The 17,471-nt window shown below is 40.6% G+C and overlaps 1 protein-coding gene across 1 annotated transcript in view; it reads right to left on the minus strand.

Moving 5' to 3' along the window:
- Positions 1-17,471, minus strand: part of LOC127928097 (sodium/glucose cotransporter 5-like) — a 29,914-nt gene that overhangs the window by 2,260 nt on the left and 10,183 nt on the right. The window contains exons 2-8 of the mRNA XM_052515090.1: positions 15,926-15,997; positions 14,947-15,051; positions 7,641-7,700; positions 7,283-7,387; positions 5,290-5,395; positions 4,994-5,074; positions 4,535-4,599 (exon numbers count right to left, since the gene is read on the minus strand). Coding sequence (XP_052371050.1) covers positions 4,535-4,599; positions 4,994-5,074; positions 5,290-5,395; positions 7,283-7,387; positions 7,641-7,700; positions 14,947-15,051; positions 15,926-15,997 — 594 coding nt within the window. The remainder of the gene's footprint in view (positions 1-4,534; positions 4,600-4,993; positions 5,075-5,289; positions 5,396-7,282; positions 7,388-7,640; positions 7,701-14,946; positions 15,052-15,925; positions 15,998-17,471) is intronic.

Below are 17,471 nucleotides of genomic sequence, written 5' to 3' on the forward strand. Positions count from 1 at the left end.
TACTACTGATAATAACATTACTACTATTATAATACTGATAATAACATTACTACTGCTATAGTACTACTACTATTATGATATTATTACTACTGATAATAACATTACTACTATTATAATAGTATTACTACTGATAATAACATTACTACTGTTATAATAGTATTACTACTATTATAATACTATTACTACTGGTAATAACATTACTACTGTTATAGTACTACTACTATTATAATACTATTACTACTGATAATAGCATTTCTACTATTATAATACTATTAGTACTGATAATAACAATACTACTATTATAATACTATTACTACTGATAATAACATTAATAACTATGATAATAATAACATTAAGAACTATGATAATAACATTAAGAACTATGATAATAATAACATTAACTATGATAATAACATTCATAACTATGATAATAACATTAATAACTATGATAATAACATTAATAACTATGATAATAACATTAATAACTATGATAATAATAACACTAATGCCTATGATAATAACATTAATAACTATGATAATAACATTAATAACTATGATAATAACATTAATAACTATGATAATAACATTAATAACTATGATAATAACATTAATAACTATGATAATAATAACATTAAGAACTATGATAATAACATTAAGAACTATGATAATAATAACATTAACTATGATAATAACATTCATAACTATGATAATAACATTAATAACTATGATAATAATAACATTAATAACTATGATAATAACATTAATAACTATGATAATAACATTAATAACTATGATAATAATAACATTAATAACTATGATAATAATAACATTAATAACTATGGTAATAATAACATTAATAACTATGATAATAACAACACTAATGCCTGTGATAATAACATTAATGACTATGATAATAACATTAATGCCTATGATAATAACATTAACTATGATAATAACACTAATGCCTATGATAATAACATTAATAACTATGAGAATAATAACACGAATGCCTATGATAATAACATTAATAACTGTGATAATAACATTAATAACTATGATAATAACATTAATAACTATGATAATAACATTAATAACTATGAGAATAATAACACTAATGCCTATGATAATAACATTAATGCCTATGATAATAACATTAATAACTATGATAATAACATTAATAACTACAGGAATAATAACACTAATGCCTATGATAATAACATTAATAACTGTGATAATAACATTAATAACTATGATAATAACATTAATAACTATGATAATAACATTAATAACTATGAGAATAATAACACTAATGCATATGATAATGACATTAATAACTGTGATAATAACATTAATAACTATGAGAATAATAACACTAATGCATATGATAATGACATTAATAACTGTGATAATAACATTAATAACTATGAGAATAATAACACTAATGCCTATGATTATAATAACATTAATAACTATGATAATAACATTAATAACTGAGAATAATAACATTAATAACTGTGATAATAACATTAATAACTATGAGAATAATAACACTAATGCCTATGATAATAACATTAATAACTATGATAATAACATTAATAACTATGAGAATAATAACACTAATGCATATGATAATGACATTAATGACTATGATAATAACATTAATAACTGTGATAATAACATTAATAACTATGAGAATAATAACACTAATGCATATGATAATAACATTAATAACTGTGATAATAACATTAATAATTGTGATAATAACATTAATAACTATGAGAATAATAACACTAATGCCTATGATAATAACATTAATAACTATGATAATAACATTAATAACTATGATAATAACATTAATAACTATGAGAATAATAACACTAATGCATATGATAATAACATTAATAACTATGATAATAACATTAATAACTGAGAATAATAACATTAATAACTGTGATAATAACATTAATAACTATGAGAATAATAACACTAATGCCTATGATAATAACATTAATAACTGTGATAATAACATTAATAACTGTGATAATAACATTAATAACTATGAGAATAATAACACTAATGCCTATGATAATAACATTAATAAGTATGATAATAACATTAATAACTATGATAATAACATTTATAACTATGAGAATAATAACACTAATGCATATGATAATGACATTAATGACTATGATAATAACATTAATAACTGTGATAATAATAACACGAATGTCTATGATAATAACATTAATAACTATGATAATAACATTAATAACTATGAGAATAATAACACTAATGCCTATGATAATAACATTAATAACTGTGATAATAACATGAATAACTATGATAATAACATGAATAACTATGATAATAACATTAATGCCTATGATAATAACACTAATGTCTATGATAATAACATTAATAACTATGATAATAACATTAATAACTATGATAATAACATTAATAACTATGATAATAACATTAATAACTATGAGAATAACATTAATAACTACGAGAATAATAACACTAATGTCTATGATAATAACATTCATAACTATGAGAATAACATTAATAACTACGAGAATAATAACATTAATAACTATGATAATAACATTCATAACTATGATAATAACATTAATACCTATGAGAATAATAACACTAATGTCTATGATAATAACATTAATAACTATGAGAATAACATTAATAACTACGAGAATAATAACACTAATGTCTATGATAATAACATTCATAACTATGAGAATAACATTAATAACTACGAGAATAATAACATTAATAACTATGATAATAACCTTAATGCCTGTGATAATAACATGAATAACTATGATAATAACATGAATAACTATGATAATAACATTAATGCCTATGATAATAACACTAATGTCTATGATAATAACATTAATGCCTGTGATAATAACATGAATAACTATGATAATAACATGAATAACTATGATAATAACATTAATAACTATGAGAATAACATTAATAACTATGATAATAACATTAATAACTATGATAATAACATTCATAACTATGATAATAACATTAATAACTATGATAATAACATTAATAACTATGATAACAACATTAATAACTATGATAATAACATTAATAACTATGATAATAACATTAATAACTATGATAGTAACATTAATAACTATGATAATAACATGAATAACTATGATAATAACATGAATAACTATGATAATAACATTAATGCCTATAATAATAACACTAATGCCTATGATAACAACATTAATAACTATGATAATAACATTAATAACTATGATAATAACATTAACTATGATAATAACATTAATAACTATGATAATAACATTAATAACTATGATAATAACATTAATAACTATGATAATAACATTAATAACTATGATAGTAACATTAATAACTATGATAATAACATTAATAACTATGATAATAACATTAATAACTATGATAATAACATTAATAACTATGATAATAACATTAATAACTATGATAATAACATTAATAACTATGATAATAACATTAATAACTATGATAATAACATTCATAACTATGATAATAACATTAATAACTATGATAATAATAACACTAATGTCTATGATAATAACATTCATAACTATGAGAATAACATTAATAACTACGAGAATAATAACATTAATAACTATGATAATAACATTCATAACTATGATAATAACATTAATACATATGAGAATAATAACACTAATGTCTATGATAATAACATTCATAACTATGATAATAACATTAATAACTATGAGAATATCATTAATAACTATGATAGTACCATTAATAACTATGATAATAACATTAATAACTATAATAATAACATTAATAACTTTGATAATAACATTAATAACTATGATAATAATAACATTAATAACTATGATAATAACATTAATAACTATGATAATAACATTAATAACTATGATAATAACATTAATAACTATGATAATAACATTAATGACTATGAGAATAATAACACTAATGCCTATGATAATAACATTAATAACTATAATAATAACATTAATAACTATGATAATAACATTAATAACTATGATAATAACATTAATGACTATGAGAATAATAACACTAATGCCTATGATAATAACATTAATAACTATAATAATAACATTAATAACTATGATAATAACATTAATAACTATGATAATAACATTAATAACTATGATAATAACATTAATACCTATGATAATAACATTAATAACTATAATAATAACATTAATAACTATGATAATAACATTAATAACTATGATAATAACATTAATGACTATGAGAATAATAACACTAATGCCTATGATAATAACATTAATAACTATAATAATAACATTAATAACTATGATAATAACATTAATAACTATGATAATAACATTAATAACTATGATAATAACATTAATACCTATGAGAATAATAACACTAATGCCTATGATAATAACAACATTATTACTACACATGATAGTGGAAGTTGCTGTTGACTCACCTTAGAAGGGATGGCTGCCTGGTAAACTCTCTCCAAGTTACTGTAGCCTCCAATCTGGTTGAATGCTGGAGGGACAGACAGACAGACAGACAGACAGACAGACAGACAGACAGACAGACAGACAGACGCAGGTGAAGTTAGGGTGATGGTGAGAATGATAGTGTGTGTGTGTCTATGTGTGTGTGTACCTGTGATGGTGAGGATGATAGTGTGTCTGTGTACCTGTGATGGTGAGGATGATAGTGTGTGTGTGCGTGTGTGCGTGTGTGTGTGTGTGTGTGTGTGTGTGTGTGTGTGTGTGTGTGTGTGTGTGTGTGTGTGTGTGTGTGTGTGTGTGTGTGTGTGTGTGTGTGTGTGTGTGTGTGTGTATGTGTGTGTGTGTGTGTGTGTGTGTGTGTGTGTGTGTGTGTGTGTGTGTGTGTGTGTGTGTGTGTGTGTGTTGTGTGTGTGTGTGTGTACCTGTGATGGTGAGGATGATTGCTCCTATAATCATGACGAAGGTCTGCAGAGTGTCTGTATAGATGACAGCAGCCAGACCACCTGATGAAGACAGAGATGGAGGGAACTAAGGCTTGTAGAATATAGTATAGAATATAGTGTATAGACCTGCTATAGTGTAGAGGGAACTAAGGCTTGTAGAATATAGTATAGAATATAGTGTATAGAATATAGTATAGAAGATAGTATAGAATATAGTGTATAGACCTGCTATAGTGTAGACGGAGAGGAGGGCTAGTAGAATATAGTATATAGACCTGCTATAGTGTAGAGGGCAGTGACCACCAGCATGAGGACGGTAGACAGGTACAGGTTCCATCCTAAACACACCTGGACAAACAACGCCCCTGAGTACAGGTCTGTCTGATGGAGGGAGACGAGACAGAGGAGGGGGAGGGAGGAGAGGGGAGGGAGGGGGAGGGAGGAGAGGGGAGGGAGAGGGTGGGAGGAGGGGGAGGGAGACGAGGGAGAGAGGAGGGGTAGGGAGGAGAGAGGGTGGAGGGAGGAGATAGGAGGGGGAGGGAGAGAGAGAGAGAGAGGGAGGAGAGAGGAGGAGGGAGGGGAGAGCAAAAAATAGAGAAATCAGGTCATCCATTGTCATAGTAATTGTGTTCTGACCTCTGAGACAATGACAGTCTATTCAGTGACACCAGAACAACGACAGGGCTGTGTGATATATCATACTGATATCTTGGTGAAGACAGACAGCATCAGAGAGAGAACAGACAGGGCTTTGTGATATATCATACTGATATCCTGGTGAAGACAGACAGCATCAGAGAGAGAACAGACAGGGCTGTGTGATATATCATACTGATATCTTGGTGAAGACAGACAGCATCAGAGAGAGAACAGACAGGGCTGTGTGATATATCATACTGATATCTTGGTGAAGACAGACAGCATCAGAGAGAGAGAGAACAGACAGGGCTGTGTGATATATCATACTGATATATTGGTGAAGACAGACAGCATCAGAGAGAGAACAGACAGGGCTGTGTGATATATCATACTGATATCTTGGTGAAGACAGACAGCATCAGAGAGAGAGAACAGACAGGGCTGTGTGGTGTGATATATCATACTGATATCTTGGTTCAGAGAGAGAGAACAGACAGGGCTGTGTGATATATCATACTGATATCTTGGTGAAGACAGACAGCATCAGAGAGAGAACAGACAGGGCTGTGTGATATATCATACTGATATCTTGGTGAAGACAGACAGCATCAGAGAGAGAACAGACAGGGCTGTGTGATATATCATACTGATATCTTGGTGAAGACAGACAGCATCAGAGAGAGAGAACAGACAGGGCTGTGTGATATATCATACTGATATCTTGGTGAAGACAGACAGCATCAGAGAGAGAACAGACAGGGCTGTGTGATATATCATACTGATATCTTGGTGAAGACAGACAGCATCAGAGAGAGAGAACAGACAGGGCTGTGTGATATATCATACTGATATCTTGGTGAAGACAGACAGCATCAGAGAGAGAGAACAGACAGGGCTGTGTGATATATCATACTGATATCTTGGTGAAGACAGACAGCATCAGAGAGAGAGAACAGACAGGGCTGTGTGATATATCATACTGATATCTTGGTGAAGACAGACAGCATCAGAGAGAGAACAGACAGGGCTGTGTGATATATCATACTGATATCTTGGTGAAGACAGACAGCATCAGAGAGAGAACAGACAGGGCTGTGTGATATATCATACTGATATCTTGGTGAAGACAGACAGCATCAGAGAGAGAACAGACAGGGCTGTGTGATATATCATACTGATATCTTGGTGAAGACAGACAGCATCAGAGAGAGAACAGACAGGGCTGTGTGATATATCATACTGATATCTTGGTGAAGACAGACAGCATCAGAGAGAGAACAGACAGGGCTGTGTGCTGATATCTTGGTGAAGACAGACAGCATCAGAGAGAGAACAGACAGGGCTGTGTGGTGTGATATATCATACTGATATCTTGGTGAAGACAGACAGCATCAGAGAGAGAGAACAGACAGGGCTGTGTGATATATCATACTGATATCTTGGTGAAGACAGACAGCATCAGAGAGAGAACAGACAGGGCTGTGTGATATATCATACTGATATCTTGGTGAAGACAGACAGCATCAGAGAGAGAGAACAGACAGGGCTGTGTGATATATCATACTGATATCTTGGTGAAGACAGACAGCATCAGAGAGAGAACAGACAGGGCTGTGTGATATATCATACTGATATCTTGGTGAAGACAGACAGCATCAGAGAGAGAACAGACAGGTAGGTTCTGATCCTCTCCCCTCCGAACCGACGACCCAGGTACTCCGGCATGGTCACGATCTGGAACAAACACACTGTCTGTTTAAGAGAGACGCCCAGCAGAGGAATGTTCAGGTTACAGAATTCTTCAACGAGCTGCAACACGCAGGAAAGGGTGCAGGTACACACTCTGGCTGTGTGTGTGTGTGTGTGTGTGTGTGTGTGTGTGTGTGTGTGTGTGTGTGTGTGTGTGTGTGTGTGTGTGTGTGTGTGTGTGTGTGTGTGTGTGTGTGTGTGTGTGTGTGTGTGTGTGTGTGTGTGTGTGTGAACTCACCCCTGAAGACACATAGACTGGTACAAACACCCAAGCCAATGCCAGCAACACATAGGTGGCCTGAGAGAGAGAGAGAGAGAGAGGGAGAGGGAGAGAGAGAGATTGTGGGAGAGAGAGACAGAGGGAGAGAGAGAGACAAAGGGAGAGAGAGAGAGAGAGACAGAGAGAGAGAGAGAGATAGGGAGACCGAGAGATTGTGGGAGAGAGAGAAAGGTTTCATTAACTGTGAGACTGCCCTCAGCTGTCTGTTGATGGTACTACTACTGTACATAATAATCAGCTGGTTACACTGCCCCCTGCTGTCTGCTGATGGTACTACTACTATACATAATAATCAGCTAGTTACACTGTCCCCTGATGGTACTACTACTATACATGATAATCAGCAGGTTACACTGCCCCCTGCTGTGTGTTGATGGTACTACTACTATACATAATAATCAGCTAGTTACACTGCCCCCTGCTGTCTGTTGATGGTACTACTACTGTACATAATAATCAGCTAGCAACACTGCCCCCTGCTGTCTGTTGATGGTACTACTACTATACATAATAATCAGCTGGTTACACTGCCCCCTGCTGTCTGTTGATGGTACTGCTACTATACATAATAATCAGCTAGTTACACTGCCCCCTGCTGTCTGCTGATGGTACTACTACTATACATAATAATCAAATCCAATTTTATTTGTCACATACACATGGTTAGCAGATGTTAATGCGAGTGTAGCGAAATGCTTGTGCTTCTAGTTCCGACAATGCAGTAATAACCAACAAGTAATCTAACTCACAATTCCAAAACTACTGTCTTATACACAGTGTAAGGGGATAAAGAATATGTACATAAGGATATATGAATGAGTGATGGTACAGAGCAGCATAGGCAAGATACAGTAGATGGTATCGAGTACAGTATATACATATGAGATGAGTATGTAAACAAAGTGGCATAGTTAAAGTGGCTAGTGATACATGTATTACATAAGGATGCAGTCGATGATAGAGTACAGTATATACGTATGCATATGAGATGAATAATGTAGGGTAAGTAACATTATATAATGTAGCATTGTTTAAAGTGGCTAGTGATATATTTACATCATTTCCCATCAATTCCCATTATTAAAGTGGCTGGAGTTGAGTCAGTGTCAATGACAGTGTGTTGGCAGCAGCCACTCAATGTTAGTGGTGGCAGTTTAACAGTCTGATGGCCTTGAGATAAAAGCTGTTTTTCAGTCTCTCGGTCCCAGCTTTGATGCACCTGTACTGACCTCGCCTTCTGGATGATAGCAGGGTGAACAGGCAGTAGCTCGGGCTGTACGACCCTGCCTCACACAGGAAGCGGCGCAGGTCCTAATCCAGGCACTTGTCATCTCCCGTCTTGATTACTGCAACTCGCTGTTGGCTGGGCTCCCTGCCTGTGCCATTAAACCCCTACAACTCATCCAGAACGCCGCAGCCCGTCTGGTGTTCAACCTTCCCAAGTTCTCTCACGTCACCCCGCTCCTCCGCTCTCTCCACTGGCTTCCAGTTGAAGCTCGCATCCGCTACAAGACCATGGTGCTCGCCACGGAGCTGTGAGGGGAACGGCACCTCAGTACCTCCAGGCTCTGATCAGGCCCTACACCCAAACAAGGGCACTGCGTTCATCCACCTCTGGCCTGCTCGCCTCCCTACCACTGAGGAAGTACAGTTCCCGCTCAGCCCAGTCAAAACTGTTCGCTGCTCTGGCCCCCAATGGTGGAACAAACTCCCTCACGACGCCAGGACAGCGGAGTCAATCACCACCTTCCAGAGACACCTGAAACCCCACCTCTTCAAGGAATACCTAGGATAGGGTAAGTAAGGGTAAGTAATCCTTCTCACCCCCCTTCTCCCCCAACAAGATTTAGATGCAAGTGGCTGTTCCACTGGTTGTCATAAGGTGTATGCACCAATTTGTAAGTCGCTCTGGATAAGAGCGTCTGCTAAATGACTTAAATGTAAATGTAAATGTAAATGTAAATGTAAATGTTGTTGTCCTTGATGATCTTTATGGCCTTCCTGTAACATCGGGTGGTGTAGGTGTCCTGGAGGGCAGGTAGTTTGCCCCCGGTGATGCGTTGTGCAGACCTCACTACCCTCTGGAGAGCCTTACGGTTGTGGGCGGAGCAGTTGCCGTACCAGGCGGTGATACAGCCCGCCAGGATGCTCTCGATTGTGCATCTGTCGAAGTTTGTGAGTGCTTTTGGTGACAAGTCGAATTTCTTCAGCCTCCTGAGGTTGAAGAGGCGCTGCTGCGCCTTCTTCACGATGCTGTCTGTGTGAGTGGACCAATTCAGTTTGTCTGTGATGTGTATGCCGAGGAACTTAAAACTTGCTACCCTCTCCACTACTGTTCCATCGATGTGGATAGGGGGGTGTTCCCTCTGCTGTTTCCTGAAGTCCACAATCATCTCCTTAGTTTTGGTGACGTTGAGTGTGAGGTTATTTTCCTGACACCACACTCCAAGGGCCCTCACCTCCTCCCTGTAGGCCGTCTCGTCGTTGTTGGTAATCAAGCATACCACTGTTGTGTCGTCCGCAAACTTGATGATTGAGTTGGAGGCGTGCATGGCCACGCAGTCGTTGGTGAACAGGGAGTACAGGAGAGGGCTCAGAACGCACCCTTGTGGAGCCCCAGTGTTGAGGATCAGCGGGGTGGGGGCGGCCCGTCAGGAAGTCCAGTACCCAGTTGCACAGGGCGGGGTCGAGACCCAGGGTCTGGAGCTTGATGACGAGCTTGGAGGGTACAATGTTGTTGAATGCCTAGCTGTAGTCGATGAACAGCATTCTCACATAGGTATTCCTCTTGTCCAGATGGGTTAGGGCAGTTTGCAGTGTGGTTGAGATTGCATCGTCTGTGGATCTATTTGGGCGGTAAGCAAATTGGAGTGGGTCTAGGGTGTCAGGTAGGGTGGAGGTGATATGGTCCTTGACTAGTCTCTCAAAGCACTTCATGATGACGGAAGTGAGTGCTACGGGGCGGTAGTCGTTTATCTCAGTTACCTTAGCTTTCTTGGGAACAGGAACAATGGTGGCCCTCTTGAAGCATGTGGGAACAGCATACTGGTATAGGGATTGATTGAATATGTAATCAGCTGGTTACACTGCCCCCTGCTGTCTGTTGATGGTACTACTACTATACATAATAATCATCTGGTTACACTGCCCCCTGATGGTACTACTACTACTATACATAATAACCAGCTGGTTACACTGCCCCTGCTGTCTGCTGATGGTACTACTACTGTACATAATAACCAGCTGGTTACACTGCCCCCTGTTGTCTGCTGATGGTACTACTACTACTATACATAATAACCAGCTGGTTACACTGCCCCCTGATGGTACTACTACTATACATAATAACCAGCTGGTTACACTGACCCCTGCTGTCTGCTGATGGTACTACTACTATACATAATAATCATCTGGTTACACTGCCCCCTGCTGTCTGCTGATGGTACTACTACTATACATAATAATCATCTGGTTACACTGCCCCCTGATGGTACTACTACTATACATAATAACCAGCTGGTTACACTGCCCCCTGCTGTCTGCTGATGGTACTACTACTACTATACATAATAACCAGCTGGTTACACTGCCCCCTGATGGTACTACTACTACTATACATAATAACCAGCTGGTTACACTGCCCCCTGCTGTCTGCTGATGGTACTACTACTGTACATAATAACCAGCTGGTTACACTGCCCCCTGCTGTCTGTTGATGGTACTACTACTATACATAATAATCAGCTGGTTACACTGCCCCTGCTGTCTGCTGATGGTACTACTACTGTACATAATAATCATCTGGTTACACTGCCCCCTGCTGTCTGTTGATGGTACTACTACTGTACATAATAATCAGCTGGTTACACTGCCCCCTGATGGTACTACTACTACTATACATAATAACCAGCTGGTTACACTGCCCCTGCTGTCTGTTGATGGTACTACTACTATACATAATAATCAGCTGGTTACACTGCCCCCTGCTGTCTGTTGATGGTACTACTACTATACATAATAATCAGCTGGTTACACTGCCCCCTGCTGTCTGTTGATGGTACTACTACTATACATAATAATCAGCTAGTAACACTGCCCCCTGATGGTACTACTACTACTATACATAATAATCAGCTAGTTACACTGCCCCCTGCTGTCTGTTGATGGTACTACTACTGTACATAATAATCAGCTAGTAACACTGCCCCCTGCTGTCTGTTGATGGTACTACTACTGTACATAATAATCAGCTGGTTACACTGCCCCCTGATGGTACTACTACTACTATACATAATAACCAGCTGGTTACACTGCCCCTGCTGTCTGTTGATGGTACTACTACTATACATAATAATCAGCTGGTTACACTGCCCCCTGCTGTCTGCTGATGGTACTACTACTGTACATAATAACCAGCTGGTTACACTGCCCCCTGTTGTCTGAACAGAGAAATGCTCAGCCTGAAAAAAAAGTCTGACCTGGATTTGACAGAGAATTTAAGTAGAATTTGTAGAATTAACCCCAACCATGACACTGTGTGTGTATACAGTAGGGGTGAGTGGGGAACCACTGGGGAAGCTGTGTATACAGTAGGGGTGAGTGGGGGGACCACTGGGGATGGTTAGTATGGGTGAGTGGGGAAACCACTGGGGAAGGTTAGTAGGGGTGAGTGGGGGGACCACTGGGGATGGTTAGTAGGGGTGAGTGGGGGAAACCACTGGGGATGGTTAGTAGGGGTGAGTGGTGGAAACCACTGGGGAAGGTTAGTAGGGGTGAGTGGGGGACCACTGGGGAAGGTTAGTAGGGGTGAGTGGGGAAACCACTGGGGAAGGTTAGTAGGGGTGAGTGGGGGACCACTGGGGAAGGTTAGTAGGGGTGAGTGGGGAAACCACTGGGGAAGGTTAGTAGGGGTGAGTGGGGAAACCACTGGGGAAGGTTAGTAGGGGTGAGTGGGGAAACCACTGGGGAAGGTTAGTAGGGGTGAGTGGGGAAACCACTGGGGAAGGTTAGTAGGGGTGAGTGGGGGAAACCACTGGGGATGGTTAGTAGGGGTGAGTGGGGGAAACCACTGGGGAAGGTTAGTAGGGGTGAGTGGGGAAACCACTGGGGAAGGTTAGTAGGGGTGAGTGGGGGGGACCACTGGGGATGGTTAGTAGGGGTGAGTGGGGGAAACCACTGGGGAAGGTTAGTAGGGGTGAGTGGGGAAACCACTGGGGATGGTTAGTAGGGGTGAGTGGGGGACCACTGGGGAAGGTTAGTAGGGGTGAGTGGGGGAAACCACTGGGGATGGTTAGTAGGGGTGAGTGGGGGACCACTGGGGAAGGTTAGTAGGGGTGAGTGGGGAAACCACTGGGGATGGTTAGTAGGGATGAGTGGGGAAACCACTGGGGATGGTTTGTAGGGGTGAGTGGGGGAAACCACTGGGGATGGTTAGTAGGGGTGAGTGGGGAAACCACTGGGGGAGGTTAGTAGGGGTGAGTGGGGAAACCACTGGGGAAGGTTAGTAGGGGTGAGTGGGGAAACCACTGGGGAGGTTAGTAGGGGTGAGTGGGGAAACCACTGGGGGAGGTTAGTAGGGGTGAGTGGGGGAAACCACTGGGGAAGGTTAGTAGGGGTGAGTGGGGAAACCACTGGGGATGGTTAGTAGGGGTGAGTGGGGAAACCACTGGGGATGGTTAGTAGGGGTGAGTGGGGAAACCACTGGGGAAGGTTAGTAGGGGTGAGTGGGGAAACCACTGGGGAAGGTTAGTAGGGGTGAGTGGGGAAACCACTGGGGAAGGTTAGTAGGGGTGAGTGGGGGAAACCACTGGGGAAGCTGTGTATACAGTAGGGGTGAGTGGGGGAAACCACTGGGGATGGTTAGTAGGGGTGAGTGGGGGAAACCACTGGGGAAGGTTAGTAGGGGTGAGTGGGGGAAACCACTGGGGAAGGTTAGTAGGGGTGAGTGGGGGAAACCACTGGGGAAGCTGTGTATACAGTAGGGGTGAGTGGGGGAAACCACTGGGGATGGTTAGTAGGGGTGAGTGGGGAAACCACTGGGGATGGTTAGTAGGGGTGAGTGGGGGAAACCACTGGGGAAGGTTAGTAGGGGTGAGTGGGGGAAACCACTGGGGAAGGTTAGTAGGGGTGAGTGGGGGAAACCACTGGGGAAGCTGTGTATACAGTAGGGGTGAGTGGGGGAAACCACTGGGGATGGTTAGTAGGGGTGAGTGGGGAAACCACTGGGGAAGCTGTGTATGCAGTAGGGGTGAGTGGGGGAAACCACTGGGGATGGTTAGTAGGGGTGAGTGGGGGAAACCACTGGGGAAGGTTAGTAGGGGTGAGTGGGGGAAACCACTGGGGAAGGTTAGTAGGGGTGAGTGGGGGAAACCACTGGGGAAGGTTAGTAGGGGTGAGTGGGGGAAACCACTGGGGAAGGTTAGTAGGGGTGAGTGGGGGAAACCACTGGGGATGGTTAGTAGGGGTGAGTGGGGGAAACCACTGGGGAAGGTTAGTAGGGGTGAGTGGGGAAACCACTGGGGAAGGTTAGTAGGGGTGAGTGGGGAAACCACTGGGGAAGGTTAGTAGGGGTGAGTGGGGGAATCCACTGGGGAAGGTTAGTAGGGGTGAGTGCAGCATTGAAGATCCCCAAGAACACAGTGGGTAGCCTAGTGGTTAGAGCGTTGGACGAGTAACCGAAAGGTTGCAAGTTCAAATCCCTGAGCTGACAAGGTACAAATCTGTCATTCTCTCTCTCTCTCTCTCTCTGTCTCTCTCTCTCTCTCTCTCGATGTGATTGGAGAGAAGCCTTCCCCTGACACGTTGTTTTGGTGTGCCAGGACCATTCAGTTGAGCTCAACGCTGATTATTTATTAATGTTTTTATCAAGGGAGGCCAAATGCTCGCTGGCTTCACTTGCCTTCAATGCTACGGGCAGCAACAATGTCATACTCTTTATGACCAGACCGAATCAGATAGATGGGGACACAGACAGAGACAGGATCTGTTTCAGCTCGGATGCTTCCTCCGGTGGGATACATTGTGAATTGAAGGACGATTATGAAAACTTAGAGAGATGAAAGAGAAATATTTTAATTTTTTTAATTCATGGTCAATTTTCTGGGAAGTCTGGCTTCCATTGGCTTCCATGAATACGCACCACTGTGTGTGTGTGTGTGTGTGTGTGTGTGTGTGTGTGTGTGTGTGTGTGTGTGTGTGTGTGTGTGTGTGTGTGTGTGTGTGTGTGTGTGTGTGTGTGTGTGTGTGTGTGTGTGTGCGTCCTTACGTTCCATTCGAAGCCAGCGACAGCGATGCCTCCGGCAGCTCCTGTTCCAGCCAGACCGATGAACAGACCAGAGCCCTCGCTACTGGCAAACAGAGAGGCTCCGATCTACACACAGACACAAACACACCACACAGACACACACAGACACCACACACAGATACACACAAACCCCGCACACAAACACACACAAACCCCGCACACAGATACACACAGATACACACACACACACACACCACACACAGATACACACAGACACACACACACCGCACACAGACCACACACAGATACACACAAACACCACACAGATACACACAGACACACACAGATACACACACAAACACCACACACAGATACACACACAAACACCACACACAGATACACACACAAACACCACACACAGATACACACAGACACACCACACACAGATACACACACAAACACCACAAACACCACACACAGACACACACAGATACACACACAAACACCACACACAGATACACACACAAACACCACACACAGATACACACACAAACACCACAAACACCACACACAGACACACACAGATGCACACACAGAAACACCACACACAGACACACACAGATAAACACACAAACACCACAAACACCACACACAGACACACACAGATACACACACAAACACCACACACAGACACACACAGATACACCACACACAGACACACACACACCACACACAGACACACACACATCACACACAGATACACACAGACACACAGACACCACACACAGACACACACACACCACACACAGACACACACACACCACACACAGATACACACAGACACACACACACACCACACACAGACACACACAGATACACGGACACACACCACACACAGACACACACAACTGGTAAACAGAGCAGCTCCGTATCTTCTACAAGAAGAGCAGGAAATGGAGGACGGTTTGAGATGAACAGCAGACTGTAAGATCTGACTCACCGGCCACCAGGCCATGTCTCTCCCAGCCAGGAAGTATCCACTCAGAGTGTTCCTGCTGACCCTGCACGACGACTGAAAAACAACCAGAGATCCATAGTTACACAGAGTTACACACACACCAGACAGAGTTCCATAGTTACACAGAGTTACACACACACCAGACAGAGTTCCATAGTTACACAGAGTTACACACACACCAGACAGAGTTCCATAGTTACACAGAGTTACACACACACCAGACAGAGTTCCATAGTTACACAGAGTTACACACACACCAGACAGAGTTCCATAGTTACACACACCAGACAGAGTTCCATAGTTACACAGAGTTACACACACACCAGACAGAGTTCCATAGTTACACACACCAGACAGAGTTCCATAGTCACACAGAGTTACACACACCAGACAGAGTTCCATAGTTACACAGAGTTACACACACACCAGACAGAGTTCCATAGTTACACACACCAGACAGAGTTCCATAGTCACACAGAGTTACACACACCAGACAGAGTTCCATAGTTACACAGAGTTACACACACACCAGACAGAGTTCCATAGTTACACACACCAGACAGAGTTCCATAGTTACACAGAGTTACACACACACCAGACAGAGTTCCATAGTTACACACACCAGACAGAGTTCCATAGTCACACAGAGTTACACACACACCAGACATAGTTCCATAGTTACACAGAGTTACACACACACCAGACATAGTTCCATAGTTACACACAAACCAGACAGAGATCCATAGTTACACAGAGTTACACACACACCAGACAGAGTTCCATAGTTACACAGAGTTACACACACACCAGACAGAGATCCATAGTTACACAGAGTTACACACACACCAGACATAGTTCCATAGTTACACAGAGTTACACACACACCAGACAGAGTTCCATAGTTACACACACCAGACAGAGATCCATAGTTACACAGAGTTACACACACACCAGACAGAGTTCCATAGTTACACACACCAGACATAGTTCCATAGTTACACAGTTACACACACACCAGACATAGTTCCATAGTTACACACACCAGACAGAGTTCCATAGTTACACACACCAGACAGAGTTCCATAGTTACACAGAGTTACACACACACCAGACAGAGATCCATAGTTACACAGAGTTACACACACCAGACAGAGTTCCATAGTTACACACACCAGACAGAGTTCCATAGTTACACAGAGTTACACACACAAGACAGAGTTCCATAGTTACACAGAGTTACACACACACCAGACAGAGTTACATAGTTACACAGTTACACAAACACCAGACAGAGTTCCATAGTTACACACATCAGACAGAGTTCCATAGTTACACACACCAGACAGAGTTCCATACATCAGACAGAGTTCCATAGTTACACAGAGTTACACATACCAGACAGAGTTCCATAGTTACACAGAGTTACACACACCAGACAGAGTTCCATACATCAGACAGAGTTCCATAGTTACACAGAGTTCCATAGTTACACACATCAGACAGAGTTCCATAGTTACACACACCAGAC

This window comes from Oncorhynchus keta, unplaced genomic scaffold, assembly GCF_023373465.1.
Source record: "Oncorhynchus keta strain PuntledgeMale-10-30-2019 unplaced genomic scaffold, Oket_V2 Un_scaffold_21438_pilon_pilon, whole genome shotgun sequence".
Taxonomy (NCBI): domain Eukaryota; kingdom Metazoa; phylum Chordata; class Actinopteri; order Salmoniformes; family Salmonidae; genus Oncorhynchus; species Oncorhynchus keta.